Source organism: Acinonyx jubatus, chromosome E1, assembly GCF_027475565.1.
Source record: "Acinonyx jubatus isolate Ajub_Pintada_27869175 chromosome E1, VMU_Ajub_asm_v1.0, whole genome shotgun sequence".
Classification (NCBI taxonomy): Eukaryota; Metazoa; Chordata; class Mammalia; order Carnivora; family Felidae; genus Acinonyx; species Acinonyx jubatus.
In genome coordinates this window covers 35,950,881-35,972,478 of record NC_069397.1, presented here as the reverse complement: position 1 = coordinate 35,972,478, position 21,598 = coordinate 35,950,881, and the positions used below count along the sequence as shown (strand labels likewise).

Genomic DNA, 21,598 nt, shown 5'->3' with positions numbered 1-21,598 from the left:
CCATCACCAACTCCAGGTTCTGGGAAGACACCCCCCCCCCCACACACACACACAAACTTCCTGCCGGGGTCCTGTGGACTAGGTGGGCGGCCGAGGAGAACCCCCGGGGGAATCTGAACATTCGGGGGCAGGGCTCGGAAGTGTGGCTCGAAGAGGCTGCCTTGCCTGGAGGCCGGGACCCCGGGCGGCCCGAGCGATTGTGATTAATACCCACAGTAATCATACTTAATAATAATCAATCGTTGACGACTCTGCGTCTACTGGCAGCGGCTCGTGGCTCTGCGGCCTTGCAAAGGGCTGAGTCCGAGCGCCTGGCCTTCTGGAGCTCTCGGCAGCTCAGGTGAAGGGTGGCTGGAGGGAGAGGGTGTTGGCGGGGTCAGGGGTCATCAGGTGGTGGGGGCTACGGGAAAAGCGCCGCTGCAGGGCCGCCACCTGATATTGTTCCCCGGCCGCCGCCTGGGCGCCTAGGGGCTGGGTGCTAGAATAACAGTGACATTCCTGGCCTGGACAAAAGCTGACGACGAGGAAGGCAGAGAGCTGGTACCTGTGCCGGGGGAGCTGTTTTTCAGCTTGGACGTTTGCCTTGACTCTTTCATCCAGGGGAATATCTGTTTGGTGAGGGTGGAGTTGGAGCCAGGAACGCACTTGGGGGTGCCGGTTTTGCTGGGCCCGCCCCCATTATTGCTGTTGCTAGTGGTACTGGTAGGTGCGGCGCTGGGCGGGGGTGAGCCGGGCGGGGCGGGCAGGGGCTCGGGGGCCAGGCCGGGCCTCATGCAGCTGCCGTTGAGCTCCTTGCTCTTGGCATGCGGGGCGGCGTTGCCCAGGGACTGCAAGGAGCACGCCGAGCGCTGGTAGTCGCCCTCCAGGTGCGTGGCGGCCTGAAAGGGGGGTTGGGGGGGACCTTCGTAGCCGAAGCCATTGCTGCCAGGGTACGAGGAGTAGCCTCCGAAGAGTGCTGCCGCGGCGTTGTCGTAGTAGGTGGCTTTCTGCATCGCTGGGCGAGGCCCGGGCAGTGGGTGGCAACTTGCAAGAGCCTGATACCCTCACGACCGGACATTGGCACCCGCGGGGGTCACGTGAGGCGCCGGACCCCCCCCTCCCCTTTCTGCCCCCCTCCTCCCGAGTCCGTTGGGAGCTGCTGACCTGTGGGGTGAGAGAAGAGACACAAGGGGGGGAAGAGGACTGGGGCTCGAATCCATCTTAAGAGCTGAAAAGGGAACTGACATCAATAGGGTTTTTTCTTCTCCCCAACCCCAACATCTTCAAAGCAGATGCTGAGGCCACTTTCCTGACCTGAAATGGATTTTTCTTATTTCCGTGCTTTAATTAAAAAAAATTTTTTTTTCTTTCCACTTCAAAAATAAGGATTCTACTCCTTCGGGGACTGCCTAGGTATACAATCTTACTACTGGAAGGCCATTGCTTCTTTCCTGCCTGCAGGCTAGTCCCTGACCTCTCCTCCTCCCTCTCCCTATCTTCCCCTACTAACTCTGGGATAGGGTGGCTCAAGGGGGGGGGGGGACTAGGAGACTCCAAAATAAAAACATCATCAACACCCTCCTGTGAGCTGAGAGGCCTCCTGCCTGCTGTCTTTGCCTCCCTCCAGGTCCATCTAGGTCTGTCACCCAAGCAGAGTCTAGCCTGGAGAAAAAAACCCCCAAGGATCTCCAAAAGAGACAGGAAGGAGAAGCAAGTTGAGCAGGGAACCTTGTCCTGTGAGGGATCCTCTCTTTCCCTACCCACCTCACGAAGAAGACGACAACAGCCTGACCTAGAAACTTCCTGAACATTTTTAACCTCCAGAGCCAGCAGAACCGAGCCTCCTCCCTGGCCCTGGAGGAACCACCACCTCCAGTCTGAGTCTTTGCTCAGCCAAGTCTGGGACCCAGCAGCTAGCAGCTAGCGGCCCCCATGGGGCCCCCAAATGGAGCAGGATTGTTTCTATTTCCCTGGCCAGACGGATTGGTGCAGTGACCATTTGGCCCAGGTCTCTCCCCGCTCCATTTTTTTCATCAGACCTAATTTTTTCCCACCCTTTCCTTGACAGTCTGTGTCCTTTGATTTCCCCAAAAGAAGAAAAGAAGAGAGAAAAACTGGATAACTGCTGGACTTTACTACCAGGAGACGCAAAAGTACTTCCTAACTGAGGACATCTTCTCCCAAAGGAAAAAAAGTCCACAGAGCAATTAGAACAATATTATTCTCTGGGTTGGAAACAGGGTACCTTGTTTACTGAAGTTTTCTGAGGCAAAAAAAAAAAAATCATTATTTTAATGCAGACGCTTAAAACTGTGCAGAAAAAAAATAAAGGTTCGTGCTGTCATAGGATTTTGTATATTTCTTCTAAAAGTTCTGACTGCATTTTTTTCCTCCCTGTCTTCCCCAATTTCTCATCATCACATTTCATAAAACCTCCAGAGTGACCCTCTCTTCTGACATGTGAGTTTAGACTACTTAAATCTCATTCAGCCCAGCTGTTCAACCCCAAAGAAAACTAAAAATAGGCAAATAAAATAAAAGGAGTGCAGGTGAAGAAGTCCCTCCCACACATAAATCCCCTTCTTAATGGCACAGATACACATTCAAAAGGGAGCCGGGGAGCCCTGAGTTCCGATTGGTTTCTGGGAAGAATTTGTTTCTGGGAAATACACATGGGTCTGCAAACAGCAGGTCCTTCCAGGGAGGAGAACTGGAGTTCAATTGACCAGGCTGACCCAATCCCTTTATTATTATTACCATTAGCCTCTGATGATTTAACCAAAATTAGCTTCAGAGCAGCCCTGGATGAAGGGGGAATTAATTAACAGGCATCAGTTGAGTTTGTTATTAATAGAGAAGAGAATGAAATAAAAACGTTGGAAGGGGTTGGCTGGCTGGGCCCTGGCTTTATTTAGTCTAAATGATTGTTACAGCAGTAATGATGATGATGATGATGATGATGATGATGGTGATGATGATGATAAAGCAATAATCTGACTAGACGCCTGGGGCCGAAATTCCTGTCGTTCCCCCTGCAATAAACCTGCAAACCATCGCAGGACAGAGGCCAGGCGAGTGTGGGAAGCGGAGAAGCCAGAGACGTAACAGGAAAGAATGGAGACTCCGCTGGCGGCGAAAAAGGGCCCGGAGGTTTGTGGACGGAGCTAGCCCCTGGCTGCCGCCTCCGGGCTGTCTCGGCCACTGCTGCCGCGGTGGCTGGTGACTAGCTATGCTGGCCCAAGGAGGCGAAGAGAAAGCGTTCAGGACGCCTCAACGGCTAGCGGCGGCAGGTTCCAAGCACACCGGGCGGAGGGCAGCAAGTTTGGGCGCTGGAGGTAACCGAATTAAAAGGCGCCTTAGCAACTCCGCTCTGGGACTTTGCCAGGCCCGGATCGACCGGAGGGCGCAGAGGCCTGGCTGGTGGGACAGTGAGAAGAGGTGAAGGTGCTGAGGGGATCTGAGATCTGGGGATCCAGGAGAAGAGGGGGTGGGGAGCAGCTCTACCAAGCCAAACATGTCTATTTCCCTTGCCTCCATGTTGGAAAAATCCAGGCTCCATATGGCTTCTCGGGAGAGAGGGAGGGAGGGAGACGGTGGCTCCCGGCTTCCCCCCAGGGTCTCGTTGGAGGAGGGCGGTGAGCCACCCCAAGAACCCCACCTGTCCAGGCACACCCCTGAAAAGAGCCGAGGACAGTAACAATAGCTGGGGAAGCCCGGAGAGAGGGGATAGGCCACCTTCCAGGACTTAAAAAAAAAAAATTAGTGGAAGGAAGAAAAATAAAAGAACAAGAAAGGAAAGGAGAGAAAGCTTAGGCTCTTCTTAGCAGCCGGGGGAAATTCAGCTCTGACTCTGGCTGCTGAAAGAAAAAAGAGGAGAAAAGGAGAGAAGCAAGAAGGGAGAGGGAGAGAGGGAGAGAGAGAGAGAGAGAGAGAGAGAGGGAGGGAGGGAGGGAGGGGGAGGGAGAGAGAGAGGGAGAGAGAGAGAGAGAGAGAGGAGAGGAGAGGAGAGTCGCTGTGTGGAAGGAAGCTTAAAGCTTGTGAACTCTTCTTGAACCGAGATTGGAGTCATATGGGCCATAAATCATTGAGACATACTCTCCGCCATTCACAAACTGATAGCCTATTTCAGTCCAGCTTACCTTAGCCACCGACGAGGGGAGAACAGGCAGACATAATATATATTCACATCGAGCCCCAGCGCGAGCGGCAGGCGAGAAATCTCCCCTCCTTGAAGGCAAAGGAAAAAAAGACCACTGTTTAAAGCTGCGTCGCCCCCCCCCCCAGTAGCCACCCCGGCTGGGGAGCCCGAGGGGCAGAGCGGCCGGTGGAGCCGCGCGGCGTCCGCTTCAATTCACTCGGCTTAGGAGCGGGGGTGCGCAGGAGGGAGGGGGGTGGGGGAGCGGGGGGGAAAAAAATAGAAGAAGACCGAGAGGTGCTGGAGCGGCTCAGCTCGCTGAGAATCCAGCTCCGGGCTCCGGCTTGGCCAAGCCGCCACAGTGTGGTTGCCCTACAAGACTGGTACGCCCTACTCTCCGTAACAATGGCCTCTGCTTTTGCACAGGGAAAAAAAAAAAAACCACACACACACACACACACTCACACACACACACACACACACACACAAGCTCACACACACCCCCACCACTCCCCCTTTAGTAAGCTTAGATGCCAGATAAGGAGGGAAGGTGGTGGTGGTGATGGGGGCGGGGAAAATTTTTTAACGCCCCCCCCCCCGGAAAAAAAAAGTGAGAAAGGAAAGGCGGCAGAGATTTTTGTTTGTTTGTTTGTTTGTTTGTTTGTTTAAAGAACAGGTAAATTTTTAAATTGAGATTTTGGCGGGGGAGGAAGAGGAGAGCACCGGCAAGGGAAAGCTGGTGGAGTTCACAGCTCCCCCCCCTCCCGCCCCGCACCCCACTAATAAGCCATTATGCTAACTGAGAAGTAGGTGGGGAGGCCTAGTCAAAGGCACCCAAGGTGTCTGGGGGTGGGGGTGCTGGGTGCCTCTCTGCATTCATTGGCAATGGCAACACCAAGGCTTTTTTTTTTTTTTTTTTTTTTAAGTAGTTTCACTCCTCTGGGACTGGTGGCTGGGTCTCCCGCCCTCTCACCCTGGCTTCCCCCCCAACCACACTCTGAGTCTCCCAGTCTGTCTCTTCTCTTCCCCCACACCCTCCCTACTCCTCTTCTCTCCCTGCAAGTCTCCAGGCCCAGTTTCCAACCGGTAGGGGGGACAGCCAGACGTTTTTTAAAAAACACCCCCCCTTTTTTGAGAACAGACAACAAGCGGTGAGTGATTATTTTAAAAATCCAGACCATCTTGCAGCAGGAGGGGGTTGAGGAGAGGGTGACAAAAGGGGGACTCTGTTTAGCTCGAGCTCCAGACACGGCTGGCAATAGAGAGGCTGTAAGAACTTAACAGAGAAGTTTCTGTTAAGATTCTCACCTCGGGATAGGCAGAAGGGGCTAAGAGGTGATAAGGACATTTGTACTTCTGAGAAGGTGAGAAGAACTACCAAAATGGCTTCATCTTAAATGCGCTGGCAGAAGAGAAGGGTGGTTATTAGTATTGTTCCGAACAAACCTGTTTGTTTCTCTTAGCTCTGCAAGATTTATGACTCTTGGCACAAATGAGGAAGACTACAAAAGCTAAACTTTTCTTAGGGTGTGTTTGAGAAGGGCAGGAAAAGGCAAGGAGGCCTGTAGGAGGGAGACAAGAGCCAAGAATGTAGGTGTCTGCAGATTTGGGGCGGGGGTGGGGAGAGCCATTCCCGCTGGAGGAAACAGACAAAAAAGAAGACCAGGACGTTTCCCAAAGCAGGAGTGTTTGCAACTCTGCCTAACTGCTGAGTCGGGACTTAGGGGATGAAATAGAACGCAGAGAGTCTCTCTTTTCTACAAAGGCAGCTTGGAAAACTTGTTCTCTTTAACTTGGAGTAGACAGAGCCAGCCACTACCCTGTGACCTCCTGGTTAGAATGCTTGGCTTTTGCCTTCTCCCATCTGGACGCACCAGAGGAGATGGGACTGGGAGAACAAAGGTGAGAGATGGTTCCAGCTATTGTCCCCCTCCGGGAGAGGGTGGCTGTGTCTGGCAAAGCTCCCCTCACACCCTATTGCTCCCCACTCACAAGCTCTGCTTTGGGCTGAGAAAGGGTCCTATTCTCCCAGGGTCTCCTCCAGCTCCTACCTCTTCCGGGCCTGCTAAGTCAGTTTTCATGGGCTGGCGCAGCCAGTTTTGGGGGGCCTTGCTGAACGGGGTGGGTGGGACCCATGGCCTCCCTGCCCTCCAGCAACAGGAACCACATGCAGAACCTCCCACTGTGATGCCCCAAGGACCCTACTACCACCTGCCTAGAGAGCTGGAGGCTAAAGGAAGGGGGGGGGTGTGCATGAGGATGAAGGGTGGGGGCCATTTTTCTGTTTATCAGTAGTACCAAGAAAAGAAAATGCTCAAGCCAGAGCCGAAGTTGTGGCTCAAGCCAGGACCCTCAAAGAGAGCCATTAGGGCTGCACAGAGCCTGTCCTGAGATTTCTAGACCCTGGTCAGGGGCCTACAGTGTTGGTACCTATGTAGCTTTGGGCCTAGTGGGTTGGGGACTCAGCCCAGGGAGGCTTCCAGAGGCTTAAGGGAACCAGCACCTTTGGGTCTTTTCTCTGACTCCCCCAAATTAAAAGTCGAAAATGGGCCTCAGACCCTCCAGCTCTCCTAGCTGTTGCTACCACTGGCTAGAGAAGGTCATTGCAAAATTGAGAGAAGAGGAGAGCCTGGTGGCTATGGGGCTGCACAGCTTTGCTTCAAGGAATAAAAGAGAGCCTAGAGGGCACCCAGCCCAAGGCGGGCCTGTGAGACTGGGGCTGCGATGCTTTCCCCAGACAGTAGCGGACCCCTCCCCTCCCAGAGCCTCCTCAACTCATTGTGGTCCCTTCTGGTGACACAAGGAGCTGGGGCACGGTGGGATGGGGGGCGAGAAAGAGGACTGGGGCTGGAGAAAGCTAACCTGGAGAAAACTTTCAGAAGACACGCACCCCCCAAATGCGGTAAGAGATGGAGTGGGGGCTTCTTATTAAACCTGGAGAACAAAGTCCATTTGAAATGCTTGAGAGGCAATTAGATCCCAGTTTGGTTTCTTTCTTGCCTTTTTCCTTCCTTTCTTGGAGATTTCTGGCGGGCCGGTTGCCCCTGATCGGGGCTGGGAGATAGGAGGCTGATGGTAAAGAGGCAGCCTGGCCGGCACCCATTCCACTGGGTAGGCAAAGGCAGGGCAGTGAGGAGGTGGGCCAGGCGACTCGGAGTAGGAGACATCAGAGGGGTGTGAGGGAAGACCGGAGTCTAGAAAAAGACAGGGGAGAGGAGTTTCTCACTCCTGACAACGCAGTGGTGATTTAGGGGCAGACCAGAGAGAGGAGTGGCCAGTTTCTTCCTGGACCCAAGAAGGGAAACTTGGGCAACTTACCGTGTGCGTGTGTGAGAGAGAAATTGAAAAGGAAAACTCGAGAAAAGATCAGGACAGATTTTATGATAATCTAACAAAGGCAGAAATTACTAATAAAGGTAAATATTAGAAAGAAGAGCCCCCTTCATGGGCATAGTTTCCTCTTCCACTCCCTACAGCACTCCCCTCCTCCATTCCTAATCCCTACTCAATATCAGGGGACAAGGAGCACTTTAAACCTCTTTAAGCCATTCCTGGCGCCCACCCTCCCAGGCCTTAGAGGGATCATGTCTCTTTCTCTCCCCCCTCCCAATAAAACCCATTAAAGAGCAAACGAAAATTCTCCTCTCAATAAGGACAAAATGGCTGGCTCCTTTAAAATCGATTTCTGGTTTCAGCTTTGGGGTGACCAAGGATCTGGCCCCCAGCTCAACCAACCCCCGGCTCACTGAGAAGCGGCGACCTGGGAGCGGGGGTGCGAAGCGATTCGAGATCTGTTTCTTTCTGGTCCTGTCTGGGCTCCGGGTCCCACACTCTTCCAGCTTCACTGCCCCAACTTTGTGGCCGCTGCGGACTCGGGTGAAGTTCACACACACACACACACACACACACACACGCACCGGAATGTCCATCTCTTCTTGAATATTAATAAAGATTTCAAAGCTGGCGGTTGTAAAATTAAATTGCTAATGAAGATGGCTCTTGGTTTGTGGATTCCCAACCCCCACCTCTCTAAGATGCCCTTGCGGGAGGAAACAAAGGGGAAACGGGGCAGGAGAAGATTCGGTGCCTCCGCGGAGGTCAGTGTAGACCCGGCTCAGCGGAAGCCGGGATCGAAAGAAGACGGAGTACGGTCAGAGAAGAAAAAGGCAAGCTGTGTTCTCTCTGCCCCGAAAGTGTAGGGGCGCGAGGGGGAAGCAGGAAAAAAAGGGGGGAGGGCAGCCACGTGGGTTCGCAAAGTGTCTCGGTGACCAAGGAGGCCGCCTGAATGCGCTGACCATACGGAGCCGATGGAGGTGCCGCGGGGCCGAGGCTGGAGTCCCGGGGCAGGCGGGCGCCCTGGGGGCTCAAGAACCCGTTCTGAATCCGGGGTCCCCGCCGCATCTGGAAGCTCAGTCCCGGCCTGGCAACCCCCCACGCTGGCGGGTGTCGAGACAAAGGTGGGCAGCCCGGAGAAGGCAAGAGGGAGAAGGGCGAATCTTGGACAGCTTGGGGAGGAGGTGGGCTGCTGGGGAAGGGAGGGAGAGGCAGGCAAGAGAGGACAGGGGCCCAGCCTGCTGCCAGCGACTGCGCAGGTCTGTCCTGACAGATTGGATGTCTCTCTCCCTGTGACCTCTGTTTAGCAGACAATAACTCACCGGATTAATGACCAATCAGCGGAAGGCCTTCCCAATTGCCTCCAAATATAACCCCCCACCCCCCCACCCCCCCACCCCCCACCCCGAGTCAGAATAGGATAGGGCCAGAGTCTGGACCTGCCAGCCCTTTGAGTCCCCGCCCCCCACCTCTCTAAACAGAGCTTCTGATTTCCAGAACCCCAAAGAGTTCTGCCCATCTCTTCTCACTCCTCCATCAGAACTCATGTACCTGGCCACACTTCCCAAGGCAGTCTGGAAACCTCTGGTCCCCTGCTGGCCTCCCATATCCCTGACCCTATAAGAAATCTCCCTCTCACAACTATGCAACTTCTGAGAAGCTCTCTCCTCTTTTGAATGTTATCTACTTCCAGTTGGGAAAAGAGATGAAGACAAGAGCAAGAATAGGGCAGGGGGTGGGGCACCTGGGTGGCTCAGTCGGTTGAGCATCCGACTGAGCGTCTGACTTCAGCTCAGGTCATGATCTCACAGTCCAGTCCGTGAGTTCGAGCCCCGCGTGTCAGGCTCTGTGCTGACAGCTCAGGGCCTGGAGCCTGCTTCAGATTCTGTGTCTCCCTCTCTCTCTGCCCCTCCACTGCTCATGCTCTGTCTCTCTCTGTCTCAAAAATAAATAAAAACATTTAAAAAATTTAAAAAAAAAAAGAATAGGGCAGGGGCTCATCCACCTCATAAGCCTCCTGTCTTGGCTGCCCGGGGAGGAGACCTGATACAGTGCTGTGGCACCCTGTGTGTGTCGTCTCCCAAAAAGAGAGGGCTCAAAGGCCCTGGGGTCAGAGTGAGGCTGGGGGACAGACAGTGGCCTACCATTACAGAATCTAAATTCTGAAACCGTAATTCAGTCTTTGGGCTGGAGTAGGAAGAATTTCAAAAGCTGAAATTTGAACAGCTCCAGACTCAGCCCGGTGCCTGTCATGGAAAATGCCTTGCTCTGTGAGGGGAACCCTCCTCTTCCTTAGCCCCTCACCCCCAAATGCCAATCCCAGTCCAACCCAGCTAGCCAGCCCCTCTCCACTGCCTTCTGTTTCTATTGCTCTCAGCCTGGGCTTCTCTGTTGAGAATAAAGACACCTTCAAGAGGAAGAATGGTCCAGATTCTAATAGATTTCCTAGAGCCAGTCAGAGTAACTATCCACTGCTCTGGGTGAACACAAACTCCCTGTATATTGCAAATAAGCGTGTGCAGTAACTTCTATACCCAGATGCTCTCAGGACCCCAAGCACTAGAGAGTTACCCAAGGTTACACCTAGGGACAACTCAGACACTGTCCTGTCCTACCCCTGCTACTGTTACAGACAGGGACACTGAGGCTCACAGCCAGGAAGTGGTTTGTCTAAAAATTTGGCATAGGCGTAGCAGTTGGGAGGCTAGGCTTCTAGGCATTCCAGATTGGCTATGTGCTCTGAAGCAGTGAACTCCTGGGGCCTCAGTGTCCCCTCTATAAAGTTAGAGAACATGTGTGGAGGGGAGGGATTGGGCTTAAATGATCTCTAAGGTCCTTTTTTGGACTGACAGCTTGTGGTTCTCTGTGTGCTAACGTAAAAGCGAATGACCATTATTGCGCAGTAGTAAACTGAGTTCAGACAATAATGGGCACCATCTCTGGCAAAAGCAGAATATTTCTTTTTGGGATTTAAATGGGACACCCCCACTACCCAGCCCCCACCCCACTCCTGGTTGTCCTTGCCCCCACAGAGGCTCATGCACGGTTTTAACCGCTTTTCTCTGTGTGTGTGTGTGTGTGTGTGTGTGTGTGTGTGTGTTGTGCGTGGAGGGGGGGTGGTTTTCTACCTTCATCACCAAATCAAAAGTGCTATTTTTGGACAGCAACCTGAGCAGTAAATAATTAATTTGTATAATTAGAAGGGGAAGGCTTTGACCTGGCAATTTTTAACCAGGAGTCAATGCACTCATTGTACCAGCCTGGCTTTCTCACCCGACCCCCAACTCTGCCCACACACCTACCGGCCTCCCTAACTGCCCCCCCCACCCCCACCAGTTGGAGACCAGCATTCCCAAGATGACCAGCAGGGTTCAGAGTCAGATTCTGCTCCCTCCCCAAGAAAGTTCCATTCTTTGCCTCGCTCCCTCACAGAAACAGGCCCTCTGGCAGCACCCCTCACAGCTTGCTTTCCCGACCCCCTAATGCCCCTAACCCCCTAACACGGGTTCCAGGTCCAGGCTCTCTGCTCTTGGGACACATGAAATCCACCTCCCCAGCTCGAGATGCCCCAACAATGCAGCGGAGTTTGCATTTCAAGAAACTCCCATTAATATCAATTTACTTCACTGAAACCTCGGGTTCTTCATCAAGTTGATGATTTATGATAAAATCAATTAAATTACGGCCACTTAGGGCCCAGCCGCTTCCTCTCAGATTTCATTGGTGCAGGGCCCAAGTGTCTGGTGGAAAAATGCAAGTTTAGCTGGAGGCGAGGAAAGATAATTCTGCGGCTGAGAAAATTTAATGCAAAACAATTTCCAGGCAAAGCCAGGCTTCTAGAAAGAAATGCAAGAGCCACCAGTTGGCCTGAGGACATAACTATCTGGGGTCAAAATATTTCTCTCCCCACCCCCAGCATCCTGCATGGCTCCCGTCCTCTGTTCCACTTTGTGCTCACTTGTCCCTTCCCAAGCAGAGACTTCGGGAGAATTGGAGAAGTAATGGTGAACTCAAGCCTGCCAAGGCCCAGTGTCCAAGCACCGATCTCGGCTACCACCCCAGGCCTTTTTCTTCTCTCCTGCTCCCCTCCCTCCTCTCCACGCAGCCATGCTCACTAATTCCTTAGTCTCCCATAGCAAAGTTAAAGGTTCAAAGGGAAGATCAGGCAGCGTGGGCAGATGGCACAGAGGGCCAGGGACCAGGCCAAGTGGACTGTGCTGCATGTGGCTGTGGGAGGAAAGAAAGCACGGAGCAGGGGGCAGGGGTGGGGGGAGCATGGTGAGAGGACGGGGCAGCAAAGCGCGGAAAGAGCTATCACATCACAGAGTACCAGGACCAGAGAACACGGAGCCTCCCTCCCAGCTCCCTGTGTGCCCACTCCCAAGGCGATGCTGTACCCCCACAGACCCCAGCCCAAGCGCACGTGTGCCCCAGTGTGCGGACCCTCTCACACAATACACAAACACACCTCCACGTGTGCACGCTTGCACACTCTCCTTCTGCATCACACAGACCCACCGCATCCTGCGCCTGCAAAGGGACGGCTCCCACCATCTCCCCACATCTGGGAAAATAAATCCCGGCCAGTGAGCCTGGCATCGTCTCCCACTACAAGGAGAGGGGCTCCTCCCGCCTCTGCTCTGTTTGGTTTTTGGTTTCCAGAGCAGTCCCGGAGTAAACATAGCTTCTCTGAAGCCATAAATCACCCCCTCTCCTACCTTCTCAGTTTAACACCCGGCCTCACCGCAACCCCTTGTAGTTTCAGCTTCAAATAACCCGCCAGGTGCTAAAAGGCTCACCAGGATGGCAGCTGGACTGTGGGAGCAGGGCCCAGCTGTCCCCCCAACTCTAGGAGATGCCCCCACATTTCCTCCACAACCCACAGCTTCCAGCTCCCCTGGAAAACCCTCCCCAGCCTCCAACACTCTCTTCCTAAGCCGGAGAGCCCCCCCCCCCCACATCCCCTAACCCGGCTCCCGTCCACACACCCGCGGCGGGGCGGCGAACAGCCCCACATTCCTCCACATTGCCCTGCACACCCGGATCCCTCTACCCCCTCAGCACCCACCCACCCGCCTCTTTAAGGTGCTCACATCTTTGTCTGCCACGATTCGGATCCAGCCTCTTTCCCGACCCAGGAGAGAGACCTAGGGGCTGGGGTCTCGGCCGCCCCACACGCACACCCTTAGCCGGACCTCCCCCAGCCCCACACTCCCTGCGCTGGGCCGCGGGGCTGCGCACCCCCACTTACCTGGGCGGACTCCCGCTAGGGCGCAGGCCGCGGGCGGCCGGGAGCAGCGGACGCGCGGGAGCCGACTGCCAGGCCCGGGTCCCTCGGCCCCGGCTGGGGCGCCCCGGCCGCAGCCGGCCGCATCGCGCTGGTGCAGACCCCGGCGGCCCCCGGAGCGGCCGGCGGCGCGGGGAGAGGCCCGGAAGCGCTCGCCCCCTCCCCGCCCCCGCCCCCGGCTTTGTTCGGCCTTCGGGGCGGCGGGGCGGCGAGGCGCGCGCGGAGGCTGCGCTCTCGGGGCGCGGCCGGGGAGGGGGGCCCCCCGGGGCCGGAGGAGCCCGGAGCGCCCCCTCGGCGAGGGCCCGCGTGGGGGGCGCGGGCGGCCGCGCGCGCCTGGCACCGAGCCCGGTCGGGGCCGCGAGAGCCGGCCGAGCTGCCAGGGGAGAGGAGCCGCGAGTGACAGGGGGCACGGCGAGGCTCGGGGAGCGCCGGGGGCGCCATGGCGGAAGGCGGGCGCACGGGCGGCTCTTCAATGTCACCAGCGAAATGGGTTCCATATGTCCGGCCCAGCGGAGAAGGGAGGGGAAGGCAGAGAGTTCTGGGCAGGACGGGACGGGAGGATGGGGGTGGGGGTGCGCAGTGGGGAGAGAGAGCGGTGGCAGGGGTAAAGGGACTGGTGCGAGAGAGAGGCGCGAGAGGCTTTGCATTTTCCAGGTTCCCTGGAGTTTTCTAAAGCTGCTTAGGCTGGTAGGAGCTTGCTTCCCCTTTTTCCTTTTCTTTCCTGAAAGATGGGGGAGGGAGGAGATCAGTGAGGGCAGCGTCCGTCGGTTCAGGCTGGGGGTTCCAGGGAGGAGATGTGGATTGGAGGTGAAAGGGAGAGTTCTTGGGCGGCTGGCAGATCAACTTCTTCTCCGCGTCCCTACAGGGGGAAAGGAGGGACCAAACCCGCCAGGGGGAAGAGAGGCCGAGGAAGGGTTCCAGGGCCCAGGTGTGAGAGCCTGACCCAAATCCACCGCCCGCTACCCACCCCCCCCCCCTCCACCGCCGCGGTGGAATTCTGTTTTGGGAGATTCCAGCCATTAAGTTACTGGCGGGAGCCGTGGAAAAGTGCTAAGGTAGTCTTGGCCATTCACTGACACTTCAGTTCCTGCCCCAGCTGCCTCAGACCTGATTTAGCACCCCCAAGGGCCTACTCGAGAGGCAGTTGCTTCTGGGACGGCCCCAGCTTTGGGCAGCTGCCTGTAAAGAAAGCACCGAGTCTGGAGGAGCTTCCAGACCCCTGCAGCCCTCCCCTCTCCCTGTGGCTGCCCTCCCCAAACGGTTGGGCTCTTTCTCCATGTCTCTCTCTCCCTCTCTCTCTGCACCCTTTCTAATAACCATCTCTGTGGTCTCTGTCCCTTTCTCACGGCCTCTTTGTCTTCTCATACTCTGCCTCTCTATCTTCAGGGAGTTTGAACTGAGTCCTGGGAAAGACTTAGTAGCTCCAGAAATTCACTTCTGGGCTCGCTTACTAGGCTGCCCCTCTCCTTGGGGGCAACGTGGCCCTTGGCCTGAGGGCCCTTTCATCTGTAGGGGTAACACATCCTTCCATCACAGAGACATTCTCTTTGACAGAGAAGGGGGCAAAGTGAGTGGTTCCCTTCCCAGTTCCCTCCTTGTCACTTAACTCTGTGTGTGTGTGTGTGTGTGTGTGTGTGTGTGTGTACCCATGCAAGTTGTGGAGCTCCTTATCCCAGGACAGCCTCTCTGCCCCTCTGACTGGCCTTTGTCTCTCCCTGTCATCCCCTCCTTGGGCTCTGCCTCAACTTCCCCCCCTCAGAAAGGGATCTTACTGCTGCTTCTCTCTCTGAGGCCCTCTCTTTTCCTTTCATCCTCTCTCTTCTCATCTTTTTATTCAGTTCCTCTGATGGCTAAAACATTGGCAAGCCCAGCTTCTTACAGGCAGGGGGATACACACTATAATTACTAGAGAAAGTGGACACCAGCAGAGTTGGGAAAGAAGATGGAAACAGCCAGCAGCTTTCCGAAAGCCCCTGCCACTAAATACCTTCTACTCCATCCCCTGAACAGCACAAAAGCAAATGGGATGGTGTGTGTGTGTGTGTGTGTGTGTGTGTGTGTGTGTGTGCGCGCGCACACGCGCGCACACACAGAACTGATAAGAGGCAGGATGCTTTGTGGCTAAATAAACCAAGGGTGTGTGTGTGTGTGTGTGTGTGTGTGTATTTAAACAACAACAACAAAGTCATTGCAAACTTACGGATTTGGGGGTAGGCCTATATGCCTGGGCATCAGGCCTCACATGGAGAGATTCAACAAGGAGCCAGCAACTAAAAGATAACATAATGGTGGAGAGGGATGATCTCCCCGCTTTTGTCTCCTGGGGGAAGACTTGAGCGTGAGTTGGGGAATGGGAAGGGGCGGGGGGGGGGATCCCCAGGGCCAGAAGAGACAAAGACCTGAAGGGGGGCGCTGAGAGAATGGAGAGGATAAGAGGGGGATCAGACATCCACGTCAAAGGCAAAAGCAGCAGGGGGAAGAGGGACAGAGAAGGAAGGATGGTTGGTAACCTGGGGTAGAAGCCTGTAGGACTGGCTCCCAGCTCACCTACCACCCCCCACCACCCAAGCTGTGACCTGTCCCAAGGAGCAAATCCTTCAGCCTTCCCCTTTTTTTCCCCATCCTCCAAAACAGGCTGAATTCAGAAGCTAATAAAACACAATTCTACCCTCTTCCTTCTTCCTCATGTCCCTCCTCCTCTCCAAGGAAGAGGTAATCCTTCTCCCTTCTCAGGGATTCCAAGACTTTGGCCTAAATTCTGGAACACTGATCTGGGGGCGAACTCACCCTCTCCACATTTACACCCGCCTTGCAACTTCCCAGGTGAAGGAGAAAGACATACTCCCCTCTCACACCCAGAGCGAGCATGTATGTGTGGGATTCTCCAACACTGAAAGAGAGAGGGCCTGAAGGGTCAGAGCCTCTGTCCCTCAAGTCTGCCTCCCCCCAGCCCTTCCCTCCTCCCCCACAATCTTCAGTCCTGTCAACAGCTACCCCTGAATCCAGATTCTCCCCAGTTCCTTTTATCCAGACCAGATAACACCCCCACCCATCCCAGCCTAGGGTCTTGATCTCTTTTACCCTAAACCCTTTTCAACCCAGACTCCCACCACGCACCCACAAATCTGTCTATTAACAAGGATGGGGCTCCGTGCCACTTGGAGCAGAGCATGGGAGCGAGTTCCTGGATGCCCCAAGACTGGGGCCTAAGCCGACACTCCACGAGGCTGATGCCATGAATAATTAACACCTGGGCGCGGCATCACTCTAATTTTTTTGCTCGAAGGTTTACACTAGCAGGCAGAGTTAAATATCACAGATAATCGTGGCTATAAAGTCACTTGGCCAGGCTCCAGCCAGAAAAGGAAAAGCCAGCAGCCCCGATCGGACTTGGCAAAGGTTCTGGCCCTCTGCTCCTCACCCATTACAACTTTGGGGCGCAGTGTAGAACATCCCCAGAAGCTATTTCTGGCTTTGCTCTGGACCCATCAGGCTCTTCCCTAATGGGAAGGGACTGACCACCCCCCCCCCCCACATAAAACCCGAGGGGAAAGTTACCAGCTCTCCTCCTCCCAATATGCACCCCATTTGCTCCCTCTTTGGATGGGGGCTTAGGGAGGGGAACACACCCCGTGTTCTGGAACACTCACCAACTTTCTGGGACCACCTGATTCCCGGAACATTTCTTTTCTAGAAAAACTTGGAGAACTTCTCTTTGCGTTAGCCCCAAACACACATAGTCCCTCACTGCTGAGGAAACTTTCTTTGTTTCAGGAGGTCGAAGGAAGGCTACTGGGGTGTGAATTCATTTCCTTGTTTTGTTAGCCAGGAGGGTAAGCAGCCAAGGCTTTCAGCTTCTCTCCCTGCCCTTCACCCTCCGACCCCCACCGCATCTCCCCCAATGTGGGTAGCTCCTTCTTCACCCTCGACACCGTGCCACACACATCAACCCTATAGATGACGCTTCAGTACCATAACTGAATCCTTCTAGCCCCTTCCAATTGCAGAGGGCTTCAATTTGCTCCCCATCGATTACAAAAACCTTTGCCTTCAACTCCAGTAATTTCTTCCTCCACCTGCACTTCTCTTGCCCCCAGGCTCCTTCTGCCTTCAGAGTTGGGTCCTTTACCCTGGGCTGCAGACGGAGCAGCCAAACTCCTGGAGGGGAACCACTGAAAAATGAGGCTCTGTCTGCTGCTTCAGGAATGCTGGCTCTATCAGGCTTGCAAATATAATTTTTATATTAGGTCGTGGTCTTTGACTGGGTTTATATGCCAATGAGGCATTTCTGGTTTACCAAATTTATACAAATCTTGCCTTAATTGATAATCACAGATGCTGTAATTTAAGACCTCCAGCTATAGAGCTTTCATATTAACTGCTGATATATTACTGTAAATCGTCTGAAATAACCAACTCCTGGGAGCAGAGCAGAGAGGGAGGAGTAGCTCCGAGAGCCAGTCTCTCCCGGCCGCAGAAATGGCCCAGCTTCCACATCATTTTCCGTGAGAAATGATTTATCGAAGACATGGCCATAAACAACACAACTCGCTCACAAACACACACAGACGCGCGCGCGCACACGCACTCTCTCTCTCTCACACACACACACACACACACACACACACACACACACACAATGGCTGGCATGCCGGCCGAGAAGCTGACATCCATATTGCTATAAATCAAGAAAAAGGTTGGAGGAGAGAGAGAGGGAGAGAGAGAGAGAGAGACAGAGACAGAGACAGAGAGAGAGAAGAGGAATATTCCTAAATTCTCTATGCAATGCCTCAATGGGTATAAACACACAGAGCACCGTGTGAAGAGAAATGGCAGGAAATGAAGATGGCTATTTGTCACATTTTACGACAATAACATTAATAACAAACAATAAATTTACATGGACACATAAGACGCGGTAGGTAGTGAGAAATCCCTTCTACTTACAATACCCCAGCCCGCGGTGTGGCTCCGGCTGCGGGGCTGTTTTATTGCTGCCTCCCTCTCTTTTTCTCTCTCTCTCCCTCTCTCTCCCCCTCTCTCTTTTTTTTTTCTCGGGGTACAGGCTTGTTTTTCAAAGGACAGTTGAATTGCACGTCAGAAACAGGGAGACCGAGCCTGCGATTTTCCTGACGAATACATATCTATTCTGCAACCTCGGCATTAATTATTTAATGAATCACGTGACCAGGAGGGGGAAGGGGGTCTTTCGATTTCAGACTCAAAGGACCACTATGACCTTCCCCTTCAGGAGGAGAAATTTTCCTGCAAAATAGGTTCCCCCCAACCCACCAATGGAAGAGTAGCAAGTTCTTGTCTCCCACATTCACATCTATACCTACTCTACCTACGGCTCCCTAACCTCCCCCCAACCCCCACCCAGACACACACTTACCTACAGCCCACCTCTCCTCTCTCCCTTCTCCTCCTGCTTCTGCTTAGTTCGTGGAGGTGCAGAAATAGTCTGCAGGGGCGTCTGGGGGGTGGGGGTGGGGTGGGCGCAGAGCCCTGCTCCAAGCCTCTGGATTTCTCAGCTTCCAGCTCGTCTCTCTGCGTCCTTTAAGATTAGGATTCCCCCCAACTCCATTCTCTCCCTCACTCCTAGGATATTTATTTTAGTGGGACCCACTCCCCCTCTCCTAAAAAAGCAACAACATTTCTAAAGGGACCAGCTTCAAAAGAAGCACTCCCCACAAGTCCGCGGTACATAGGCATGAAGAATGGGGCTTCTGGCTTTAATGCTCTTTCTGATCTTTTGTGGTACATTTTGAAGGGGCAGAGAGGGGACAGGATGAAGAGACGACTCTGGAGCTCCCAGAGCTGAGAATACCCGCAAGGGGGACTTCCCCGCCCCCCCCCACCTTGTGTTACTACCACCACGAGGAATCAAATTCTACTGACCAACTGAGAATATGTTCTAGACACAAAGACTCAGACTAGGGTTTCTACACAAAAGAAGTGGGCACTCAGGCTCTGTCTACCTATGTCACACACCATCTCGGTGACCCCCTCCACCCCTGACACACCAGGGAAGACGGCTTAAGATTTGAACTAGAGGGGAAGGAAAGGGAAGAAAGACGAGGCTTTGAAGTCAGTCTGGCAGCCCCAGGGTCCCTATTCCCCAGGTGTCAGTACCCTGAGCTCCCAATCAGCAGACAATGGAGACCGATCAATGGGCAAAGAGGACGGGGGTCGCATATTAAAGGGTTAAACACAGGGATGATAGGGGAAATCCATTCCCTAGGCCTGGAGAGGGAAGCGGACACACAGTCCTTCATCTCGGATGTAAACAAAACAAAAACAAAAACAAAAACCCAAATCCCCCAAACCTTCACTTACAGCTTGGCCCCAGAATGATCAGACCAGTAGCAACCAGAATCGGAGTCCTGGGCCATCGCGTGCGGTGGGGGCGCAAAGGGGAGCAGAAAAGACATTCCTGCAGGAGCCCCTGTCCGCACATTCCCAGTCTTATCTTCGGCAGCAACTGGGGCAGCCTGGCCTCCGCCGCGCCGGCTGGAGCAGACACGAGAGAGAATCAATGCGGCTTAGGGTAGGGGAGCAGGGGCCGCGGGGCCGCCACTGGTTTGTTTGGAGATGTCTGACCCAAAAACAACTCAAGGGGGAAGAGGCTGAGGACCCAGATGCCTTAACCACCCGCAAAGAAACAGCCACCCTGCACTCGCACTCGGCGGCCCCCGTAAATTCCAGCTGTGGCGGCAGCTTGGCCCCGGCCGCCTCCTCGGAATCCCGCTCCCGACGACGCACGGGTGGGGCGCCGGCGGGGCCCAGACTCTGTAGGGGGGTGGTCGGCTTTGATTGTCCCGATACAAAACACAGACTGGGATTGAATTCAGCCGGCTCCCGATGTGGGCCCTGCGCCTGGTTCCAGCCAGGGCAACTCCTTGCAAGGTCCTGGCCACAAATGCATTAAAAACGGTCCCCTATAGGAAAACAGTCCACTAAAGTCTGAAAGAAAAAAAGGAGAGAGAGAGAAAGAGCGAGCGAGCGAGAAATTGGAAGCAATATGCAGGAGCAGGGGAAGACAGCAATCTCTGAAACCTGAGAAATTGTCTTTAGGGGCAAGGAAAAGAAACCGCAAAATGACACGAAGACACGCTGGGCAGGTTCTGTTAAAATGCCCACACTCTTTTCGGATCCTGGGAATGTCCGTGTTCAAATAAACAAGCGCCTGAGCGCGCGCTTAGCGCTTTCTTGCTGCCGATAAAGCGAACGTTCATTCTGCGAGAGGCAAGATTGATTTACGAATCTGAACGCGCCGGTTTTATGGCTGATCACAAATCCGTCAGCGCTCAGCTCACGCTGGGAAACTTCCCAACTCCGTTTTCCAAGCAGACTCCCCTCCCCAGCCGGCCACTCTTCCCAGGGAGACCCACCACGGGCGCTGGGGTGGCCTCCCCGGGCTCTGGCAGGACTGAGGAGCCCCTCTGCCCCAGTAAGTGCAAGGAGGAGGGTGAATCCGGAGGGCCCAGGGGCCTGGAGGGAAGAGAGGCCAAAGATGAGGATGGGGTGGCCACCAGAATTGTAGAAGGTGAAGGTGAGTCTGTCTAGCTGGGGAGACTGCCCAGCCCCTGAAAAGACTGGGGTCTGGAAGTGAGGGAAAAGGGAAATCTGGAAGCTCTGGCCTATGGGGCTGAAACCCTTGAATGAACCGCAACTTTCCCTTCCATGGTTTCCCCCCTCCTTCCCTTTGATGGACCCCTCACTCTGCAGAGAGCAGCTTTGTAAAGTCCCAGGTGACTAGATCTTTGCCACCTGGGACTATAAGAAGGCCCACAATTGGTTATCTGCCCTTATGAGTAATGGGTGCACGTCTCCCATGAACCTCAAACATTTCCAATCCAGGAGTAGCCCAGCTCACCTTTCTACCCACTTCCTCTCCTGCCCCAGGCCTCCAGCCCCTGCATTTATCATGCCACTCAGGGACAAAGGAGATGATACCAACCAACGCCAGTTAGTTCTTGCCTAAGACTGAGTCCCCAAGTGACAGGAGACGATTGAGACGATTTACAAAATACAAACCAACATCCCACACACATCCCAGCAAGGTTCTGTGTCTCCTGGTTTTAAGTGAAGGAACATTTCCTCTCTTCCCAGCTGGAGTCTCAGTCTGTCCGTGTCTCTCTCTCACCCTCTCTCTCTCTCTCTCTGTGTCTCTTTGTCTCTATCTCCTCTTTAAAAAAAAAATTGGTTGCTGGTATGGATTTCCAGACACATCAAGTAGAAAACAGAATTGGAAAGGCTCCATGTTAGCAAATTCTCCACGCATCTCTTAAAATTCAAAGTTGCTAAAACTCTGGTTGATGTGGCAAAACTGTCCTTGGAAATGGTCAGAACAGCCTGTACTGACCCTTCTCCCATCATCTCCTTCTCCCATCACAGCAGGAGAGATGGGCTGTGTGAGAAGCTGGGGTGAGACTGGGGATTAGGGGAAGGGGGCACAAGTGATTGCAGGAATAGTCTCCTAAACAAAGGAACTTCAGAAAAATGGGTTAAGAAGCTGTGAATTTGGATATCAGACCTTGAGAGACAGTAACCTCCAAGGGACTGTTAGTGGGGAGCCTTCCCTCTCTTGAGAACCCAGGGGCTTGTCCCTTAAGCCCTCTGAAGCCCTGTGGACCTGTCATATCGTCTCCCTTTGTCTCTCTTCCCTCCGCTCCCTCCAAGCGAAACAGGAAACAAGAGATGAACTGGACATGGGGGGGGGGGGGAGCAGTGGTTAGAACCTGGCCTAGGGAAGGAGTCCTACACAGAGATCCAGATCAGCACCCTACTCCCTTCCCCCAACTGCACCCCAGGGCTAAAATTTTCACTCCTTTTCTCCCCAGGGGACAGTAATAGAAAAA

General features: G+C 54.1%; 1 protein-coding gene across 5 annotated transcripts in view; it reads right to left on the bottom strand.

Annotated features, from left to right (window-relative positions):
- The window catches only part of HOXB3 (homeobox B3), a 56,728-nt gene that overhangs the window by 2,675 nt on the left and 32,455 nt on the right, over positions 1–21,598 (bottom strand). Inside the window, exons 3-5 of one of the 5 annotated variants that reach the window (XM_053212678.1) lie at positions 16,385–19,247; positions 4,119–4,206; positions 545–1,143 (exon numbers count right to left, since the gene is read on the bottom strand). In XM_053212678.1, coding sequence (XP_053068653.1) covers positions 545–992 — 448 coding nt within the window. In that variant the 5' untranslated portion in view covers positions 993–1,143; positions 4,119–4,206; positions 16,385–19,247. Of the gene's footprint in view, positions 1–544; positions 1,144–4,118; positions 4,207–4,405; positions 6,481–12,698; positions 12,896–16,384; positions 19,248–21,598 lie in introns of those variants that run through there. The other 4 variants (XM_053212679.1, XM_027033984.2, XM_053212680.1 and 1 more) reach the window with 4 other exon arrangements.